Source organism: Varroa destructor, unplaced genomic scaffold (assembly GCF_002443255.2).
Source record: "Varroa destructor unplaced genomic scaffold, Vdes_3.0 BEIS01000412.1, whole genome shotgun sequence".
Taxonomy (NCBI): domain Eukaryota; kingdom Metazoa; phylum Arthropoda; class Arachnida; order Mesostigmata; family Varroidae; genus Varroa; species Varroa destructor.
This window is the reverse complement of record NW_019211865.1, coordinates 72,866-82,519: the sequence shown is the minus strand read 5'-3', so window position 1 is coordinate 82,519 and position 9,654 is coordinate 72,866. Positions and strand designations below refer to the sequence as shown.

The 9,654-nt window shown below is 36.7% G+C and overlaps 1 protein-coding gene across 8 annotated transcripts in view; it reads left to right on the top strand.

The window, feature by feature from the left end:
- Positions 1–9,654, top strand: part of NELF-B (negative elongation factor B) — a 42,664-nt gene continuing 33,010 nt past the window's right edge. For 3 of the 8 annotated variants that reach the window (XM_086976340.1, XM_022816702.2, XM_022816694.2), the window contains exons 1-3: positions 2–180; positions 2,734–2,885; positions 5,058–5,191. In XM_086976340.1, coding sequence (XP_086832466.1) covers positions 2,777–2,885; positions 5,058–5,191 — 243 coding nt within the window. In that variant the 5' untranslated portion in view covers positions 2–180; positions 2,734–2,776. Of the gene's footprint in view, positions 268–2,733; positions 2,886–5,057; positions 5,192–9,654 lie in introns of those variants that run through there. The other 5 variants (XM_022816703.2, XM_086976339.1, XM_022816695.2 and 2 more) reach the window with 4 other exon arrangements.

Below are 9,654 nucleotides of genomic sequence, written 5' to 3'. Positions count from 1 at the left end.
AATTGTGTGTCGGAACAGTGCAAACTTTTCTTTCGTTTGTAAATTTTTCTCTTCTCCTTGCAATGTGTAGCTAATTTCCGAACATAAGGCAATTTGGGTGAAGTACTTAAATGTTTGGTGTTTAACGTCGAGTGCTTTTGTCAGTTCTAACTTTCAACGGCTGGCCTATAGCGTGAAAAAGTGTGTACGTCTGATTTGGAATCTAGACCAAGTTATTGCGAAGTTAAGAAAACGCGTTACCGGTGTAATCACTAATTTTATTTGCCGGTTAGCAGTTTAAAGATATGCAATTAAGCCTTTAGGTAGTGTTGTCGTAGATTATTTTAATTAAAGTCATACTTCGTTGCAAATTTTATCGGTGTAGGCAAGTTCTATGCGTTCTGCGATGCAAATATTTATAACTGGATAGCGTTATAATTGATAAGGAATTCTATTATTTTTTAATTATTACTTTATTATGTTCCATTGAATATATCCTACAATAGCTAGAAATCAATGTGTGTTTGCAGCTCTGTAGAAGGCATTAACATAACTATTCTCGAATAAAAGCAAAATTAATTCCACAATCCGGATTAACCTCTACGCATGAGATCTGTATCAAGCAATATGTATCTTTCACTTTTTTCTTCCGCCATGTATATATGACAAAGATAACCAGTTTACAGCAATATATTTACTACTGTGCAAATATTCTTTTGCAATAGTGAAATTAAGAATAGCCCTGTAAATTCAAAGAGCTTAAATACATGCAGTCTTTTTACATAGCCAAATTAGTGATTTCACACTAAAAAAATAAACTGGGTAATTACGAATATAGGTGTGACCCTAACAGAGTAAAGACTGATCGGCAAACACGCCTTCCGGAAGTTTTTGGAGCACTTCCCAAGAGCTTTTCAACAGTAAATCGGGCATCCCACAATGTTGACGTCCCTCATTAGGTTATAAGACGAAAATGATCTGCAAGTCTTTATTAGTTAACTACCGGTTAATCGGTTACGTATAAATATATGCGGATCATACCAATATTCCCGCCTGCATCTAAATACCCAATATGTCAGCTTGATGCGGAATAACCCATGTAGTAATAAATCACACTCTACAATTTTTAGCCGGTAAATCTAGCTTACGAAAAAAACTCGAAATCTTTGTCATTTTATATTGTATTTATGTTTCACATCAAAGTAAGTTTAACATAACTGGAATTTCTCAGCTTTATCGTTAATGTGCTTTATTAATAACTGCCCACAGGATGCAGTAGTTAGTAGTATTGTAGGTTTAGAACCAGAAGACTCGTGGTTTTAATTTGGTTGTGCACATGGAAATTTATAATTTTGAATTTGCAAATTTTATTGCAAATAAATTATTATACCTTTTATTATATTTTATGAGATTCTCCAGGTGCATTCCTAGTATTCGATTGGTGTATGTATGAGTAAGAGCAACTGTTTCGACTGTTTGTTCCTGAACGGCAATATTTATATAGAATATTTTTTCCTAACTGATCTTTCTATAGGCTAATAAGGTTCCATATTGGAGATATGAAACGACGAGCTCTATGGTGGATCTAAATGTGTATCGAATCTTGCGACATTTCCAAGTTTGTGCTTCCTGTTTTCTATGCCAGATTTCTACTTATGCAAACCACCACGACAACAGTAAGGATATGAGCAGGGGGGATTTATTGGGGATAATTCTGCACTTAACTTTATCTTCGTAGCAAGAGTGGGACAGAAATATTTACGGCAGCAATGCTGGCCCGTTTTGGAAGCACTTCTAATCGCGTAGGATGCTCCTCGGAATGTCATCGTAGTGACTGAGATTCCGTAAAAATTTACGATTTTATAAAGAGCTGGTTTAAACGAAGACAAACTTTTTATCGCAAAGAAAGATTCACGCTACTTTTGTTATTGGGGATAACAATGTTTCTTTTGCAGAAATGCTTCAGAAACTACGTGGCTTGTTGATCGGAATGCTAAGTGGAAAATTAATTTAATAATCAGAGAACGAAATCAGTAAATTAAGTAGCGTAGATTTCCATCATAAACGAATCAGTTCGACTAATGGTGTACCGTATAAGGTGGTTGTAACTAATTAAAATAATAATGAGGTCCGACTAAACTATAAAGGTCACGTTAGATGTAAGAATAAAGCTAATAGAAACTTAAATAAAAATCGTCAATATTTCAATTGTCATTTTAATCCATTTTAATCGCCAAGATTTATGAAAAGCTTCTATTAGAAACGAAGAAAGTTATTGCAATGGACCGACAGGATACAATTAAGGGCTTTTGTTTTTATGAAAAAATGTTTTTTCTAGCGTTATTCACATCGTTATATGTTTGGATCATTCTTGAATCAAGTTAACCAAGAGCGACTTGGCTAAGACTGGTACAGCAGAATCTTGTTGTAAAAAATTCCATTAGGGGATTAGATTCTAAAATTGCCCATAACTCAGACATACCCTTCGCGTTTGACGAACCCCTGTTGAGTCTAAAGGCGATCGATCGTTCGATTTTTAGTGTCATGCTAGCTCGAAAGCTCGATTGTTAGATTTTACCGTGGAAAAACATTTGCATTCATTAGAGAGGATTACGAGTTCAGAAAACTGATCAGTTCTACATTAGAAAAAATGACACGGACTCACATCATCCTATACGGATTTTATACTAAGTAGAGATACAACAACTTGCGTTCCTTATTCATCAGCTGAAAACGTTTCTGATTGAATTTCAGCGCGTGACCAGCTCCCGTTAGAAACTAAGACACTGTAAATGCGATGGCGGGTTTGGAGGAGGTAGACATACCAGGACGTGAGTATCTAAAAGAGACGCTCACCAACTGCGCCGACCCTTTAACGGCAATCGCGGAATTCCAGGAAGAAAATGGTAAGCGGCATTTACAGAGAACTAGTTTTCCCTGGATTTTCATGCTGCTTGTTAACTGCTTGGGTTGCTAGGTGTATCGAGTTTTGTAATCCTCTATAGGAGGAGGGGCAAGCATGATATATGTATTAGTTTAATCTAACCAGAGAAGCACTGTCGCTGGTAAATTTTTGTCCACGCTGCTAAGATGAAGATGAGACCTTACCTCTGTGCTGCGTAAACTAGGTTTGTAAAAACCGCAATTAAGGATCCTGCTACACACTAATGATAATTTGCAAACATTTTATTCCCGACAGAGATATCACGGGATTTAATAAACCACTGGCATTTTTTTAACTACGCTTCTTTCCAAATATTTTGCGTGATACTTTATAATAAATGCTTCGAAAAAGAAAGATTTAATTAATTAACGAAGTTTATTTTTTCTTAAGCCGGACTCCCTTTAAAAAGCACGTTGCTTTTGTCAAAGCTTACCAAACGAACAAATGTTGTACAGGGTGTCAGCAGTTCACCACAAAAGCGTACCAAAAAAGCATCAGGTTTGGTTGAGGATCATTCTGAAAGCATGGACATTTTTTTCAATATCTTTCAGTTCAGCTCAGCATAAAGCAATCGCCGAAATCGATTTATAATTTGGTGAATTTGAAAACCCTAGAGATTCTGATCGTCGAGGGGCAGGATTTGCGCTCCACCGTCAGTTTAATTATCTCCCAACTTTCATCAAGACACTTGCCAAATAACTACTAGCCCGTATGACGCTCAAATTGATCATAACACATTCTAAGCGGACATTTACACGAATGCTACGAGTGAGAAAATTCGATTGCGTATGTCGTGCATGCCTGAAGTGAAACGCTGGTGTCGCTGCCAGCCGAAAAAGACGACCCATATTAGCGTCAAGCGATGCCATGGTGGGTCAAGAGCTTACTCCGCAGTCGCTTGCGTTAAACGAAATAAAGGATTCTAAATTTTGTTAAATAACTGGGGGAATTTCACAAATTCGCGAGCTATGATGTTGCAAAGGCTTTTGAATGCTGCAGTGCTTCAACCTTAGGGCCGCCAGAATTCCAACAATAGTAATAAGGAAAGGGTAATCCAAACAAAACAGAAGTTAACCAGTGGTAACTCATTATATATTGTAATTAAAACACAAAAGTTGAAATGTAAACGTCAGATCTCTCGTCGTCTCCTATCAAATGGAATATGACGTTTTGCGGGTTTCCAGAGATCAACTTAAAAAAATCCTCTTTACAAAGATCAAACGACCGTCTAAATCGTTCGCGTTGCAACGGGTTCCGAATGAGCAAGCCATCCAGAGTACAGTTGTCCCACATGAAATTAAGCATTTGCCCAACATTTTCCTTGAATGGGCAATGTCCGGTTTGTTAGAACCATATGTTACTAAAAGTAAACCTATTTAGTTTTAATTGGAGACAGCCTGTTAATTCAGGTTTTCTATCGTTTACAGCAGTACTGTAAACTAATTTTCCGTACTGACTTTTATTCAGTCACCCTAAGCTTTTCTTAAGATGGTGCTAAAATGGAAGATGCAAGATCTCTACCATGCAGTATACAATACGGCCATAAACATTGGGCCTCAGAACGACCTCCTCCATAAAAAAGGTCGATGAGCTCAATCCTCCAATTCTTATGTATATACATATTAAAGCAGCATTTTCTACCGTTACTTCTAAAGAGGTATTTCATCTACATTGGTGACTTGGTTGAAGCGCAGGTATATGGATTAAATTGGAATATCAAAATCGAAAATCATGGTAACAAAAATGCAAAAGTTGTAGTTAAGGGCTTCTTGTCATCCATCATAAGCGCCAGACATTGCAATTTTTTAACTTTTTAATGGGAAAATCATTAAAATCTATCTCGCTATATTCGTCGAAATTGCTTTTTGAAACCAAATAGGTGTTCAAACTCCAGTCATCCGTAGCTGCGAAATAATTGACAGAAAGTTTTAGATAATAATAGTGCATACACAAATTGAAACTAAAAAAAAATAGGCTTGTAAACAAGTTTGGTAAGTATTAATTTTCCGTTTTACACCTAACACTGATCGACTAGTTAATGATCGGGAGAAGGTTGTTCGGTCAAAAATTCTGTATTTTTTGGTTCATCTATGTCCTTCTAACAGTGCACTGTACTGTCTATTATTTTTTATAGGAATTTTACTTCCTTCGTTGCGCACTATGCTTCCATTGCTCGACCTCCATGGAGTTTCAAGATTGGAGTTCCATGATGCCGTTCAGGAGGCACTCAGAGAGCGCCTTCTTCAGCAAATCGATTTCCTCGGCAAGGTGCATCCATACAATGTCGCAGCATATCCCTAGTCAAATATGTACAATTTAGCCTAGTCTAGGTCGTCAAAGATATAATTTTCAGTCATTCGCAAGTACATACATGGGCCATTTGTACCCCTGCCCGTATAAAAGACTGAGTGTGCTGTGTAGCCTCTAAAATGCACGTATTTTTTACAAACATTTACAAACATGAAAACTCAAGCGTTTCAGAAGCAACTACCTTAGCGTTTTCATATAACTGTACAATGACATCCATACTTTTTATTTGTTACATTGCAAAACCAATTCCATAACTTTCCTTGTTTAAAGAACTTGGGAAAACCGTGCATACCTACTGTGGTTTTTCTTAGATGTCAAGGTAACCTACCGTACCTCAACTTAAACTTCCAGGAGTCACAATATTAGCCAACGGATGTCTGGGAAACACTATCTAAGAATATATACGTTTTTTTTTTTAAATACTCTAAGACGTACGCTAGAAAGCTTTTAGTCATTCTCGCTTTCTTAATTTACCAATTTTCTCTGTTAAATATTGACTAGCAATTACTTGTTCATGCCATTTGTAAGGTTTTCCCTACTCTGTAAACAAAATAGCGTATGCAAAAAGGTTTTCTGTAGTTTGCGTAACTGCATTTTTCTTCTTGATACTAAAATTTTGAAAACCCTGCACCACTATCTCGACCCCCCCCCCCCCAAGGAACGCATTTACGAAGGTTAATTTCACGAATCCGAACTTTGTTGAAGTTCGGTTTCCTGGCAATATTGGGATCTGCATTTCACTTCAGCAATGGCGTAGAAATACGCTAGCTACCTGGTAGTCGTAACAGAAAAGTCATTATAACGCCTACACGCCCTAACGGCCTATCTTGCGTCGATGATATACTTGCAGTATTTACAGTTAGTATGTTTCAAGTTCAGTTCTTCTGAATAACCCTATATAAATTCTGGGAAAGGGTAAATTTCACGCGTACGTTCATGGATGTGCCCAATGCCCGGCTTCAGCCATAATAGTTAAACTGAGCCTGGCAGCAAAAGAACAAACGCGCTCGAGAGAACTTCCATTCAGTGCTATAGAACCCCTTGAGTCATTCCCGTTTGTTTAATGAACTATTCTGCAAGACTAATTAGAGTTTACAATGTAGAAACCATATTCAGACTTCGGTTTTGACAGCGTATTGCTTTATGGATTAACTTTCCTTTAAAAATACACCATATTTTCAGAGAATCCTTAGTATTGATAGAAGCTGGTTATCGCTTAGTACGAAGCATTAAGCAAGACATCGCTGTACCTTGCACTTACTCGCCAAAAAATTTAAAGGGCTCTTTTTGTTAAATTTCAAAAACATGTAAAAAAAACTTAAATTTGTAAAGTATTCTGATATGTTAATATGTGATATCATTATCACCCATTTCGATTACCGCATTAAAAATGTGTTTATAATACAGTGATTTATTTTACTCCTAACGGAGAAGCCATAATGTTTAGAAGTTGGTCTACGGGGGCTGAATTGCCCGACTTCGTTGTGTAAATTACTCACTTTCCATTAAAGCGTACACATGTTTTAACCTATACGCTAAAGCTAATGTAAAGAGATTATGTATAATGTGCTCTATTAAGGGGCTTTTGTCTCCTAAACTAACATTGATTAGGTGTATGTTTAATTTGCTCAGCTGTACGAAATTGACTTCAATAGGACGTGCTTAAACCGAATTGTCTAGATAAAGACTTACTAGGGATGGAAATACATTTTTTAAATGTTTGTTCAAATAAGTTAAAAGACTTTAAAGACATATGGAACAAGCAATTTAAATGGGAATTCTAAAACTAGTTTCAAATTTAGGTAGATTTTTTTAAAACGAATTATTATAAACATATAGTGGCCTGCATAAGATCTCATTCTTTTCCCTTGCATTTATGAAGACGCGAGAGCCAGTGGGATGTCCAACACCAAACTCAGCAGTGTTTGCGGTTTATGATAATAAGAAGACTGCTTGGAATATTATTTCGTTTTCATAAACATACGATCGAAATGGTTCCATTACAGTGATATTCCGCATGTGTCACACAGTTCACGGAAGACATATACCATTGGCGGAGGTAACACTGAGACGATTGATCAAAAAATTCGAAGAGATTAGCTGACTTGTACATGAAGTGAGGCAACGAAGACCATGAACCGGACAAGCGACAATGTCGCTGCAATGCAGAGCCGTATGGATACCAATTTAACAACCTTAACGTTATGTTGTACTCAACTATTACCGAGCAGTTAGCAATGTGTTCTGGAGTAAGATCTTCATTCCCATTAGGACATAGCATTTAAAGATCCAGAAATATCACATGCATCATCCACTGAAGTCGAAGCGCAATGCCGGTTTTTTGGTCATATCGTCTTATTTGATGAAAGTTTTTCCGGTTGATTGGGTATATAAACAGACAGAGCTGTCGGATCTGAGGCTCGCAGTACTCGAGTGTAAGTATCGAGCAATCACTTCAAAGGGACAGACTGTATGATGCGACTTGTAAAGCAAAGATATTGTGGGGCTTTCCTCGTCGGCAAAAATTCCAGAACAGCAATCAATGGCGAAAGCTGTCATGAGATATTGCATTGCAAACGTTTCTTTGAACCTAAGTGAAGGCATTGGATGTAAACAATTTTTGGTTTTAATATACTGGGGAAACTCGCTACACCGCGAAGAAACTAATCTACTCGAAACTATGTGATCAAGCCGGCAGAGCTCGACGCGTCATGATGGCCACTCCGGCCAGGTTTTTCCTATAGAGGTATGTGAAGGAGTATGTATATCAAATAGTGCCCAAAAGAATTCACGAATTTATTTACAACATTCATAAAGTAATTAATGAAATTAATGTTATATGCAGGGTCGTAATTTAAAAGCCATCTTTTCAAGGACGTTTGGCTACAAATGATTGGGGTGAGCTAAAGTGAGAATAAACACATACATACAAATTCTCTATTCTCTATCCACGGGCAAGTCCTATACAGACATATATGTGTATGGGGTTCCAAAATTTAATATATTGTGTATTCGAATGTCACCCAAGCCACGTGCTATTCTAGTTTTGTCTAAATATGGCAATAGGATGATTTGAGGCACTCATGATTAGTCATTTGAGGTAAGCGTTTCTCACGTTTTGATACGCTTCTTAGATACACAAAAACCGTAGTGCACACTTGCGCTACGGTTTTTGTGATATCTAAGTCATACTCTATGTGGTAGTTAACGTGGTTCGAAAATAATATAGAAGCGTAACCATACTTTTCTCAAACACTAGACTTGCTCTGCCTTTGCGGTCCATGAAACAGCTAACACTGAGTTGACATCTGAGAACTGCCGCCTGCATATTGTAGCGCTGTCTGCGCCTTAGTTCAGATTTTTCTGTCTTACTCGTTGTAGTTTAATGATCTCTTCATAGAACATTCAGCCTGAAAGCTCTGCCATAGCCAGTATGATGTCACAAATTCCTTCCCTAATACGCAGTGTATTTTGTTTATTACCTTATTTTATTAATAGTGGCAAAAAAGATCTTTTGGCTTAAATTTATACTGAACAATAGTCTGTACCAACTCATATGCTGTCTTAACACTGGACTGAGCTAAGACACTTCATTTTTGCAAAATTGAACACAGTAATCATTTAAGTTTTCGTATTCAAACTAGGTAACAGTTGCACGATGGCCAAATGACAAGGCTATAATAAGTTTGAATCAGTATATTAACTAATACCACATACTGGTTGTCCAAAAAAGCATTTTTTTAGTTAGATAGCCCTAAAAAATCATATATTTCAGGTAATATGAATCGCATCGGATTATTGTTGGTACTTGTATCACTTGAAAACTGGTAATCGATGTGGTAAATTATATAAATGCCTTATTCAATGAATTATAGAAATTTTAAGTCTGAATAGATTTTTTCTTGAAGCTTTTTGAAGAAAATGAAGCTTATGCGGAAATTCGCTATACTTTATAATATTATTACAGCCTCGTTCGCGCTGTTTATGGGCAGAAATGCATTATTTGAAGAAGCTATGTAAAGATGGTTCCGACGCTTTCATGTTGAAAATTTCGATATTAAAAATGCTCGTCGTAATGGTCGATGATGAAATTATTGCGAAAGTTGAGCAAAATTGACACGAGTTAGCGAAGGAACTAAACGACTACCATCAAACATCTAAACCATTTTATAAAGACATGATACAAAAAAGAATTCCAATGTTTGAGTGCCACACGAATGGTCAACAGAAGAATATACCCGATTATATTTCCATCTGCAAAATTTTACGGCAACAAAATCATGTCATTTTCAAAGCAGTGGATCTCGAATGATAGAAAAATGATCACACGTGTGAAAAATACTATGGTCAATGAAAAGATCTCTAATCTGTAGCAATGCTTTGTTTGGTGGGATTGAAAAGAAATTGTACATTATGAGTTA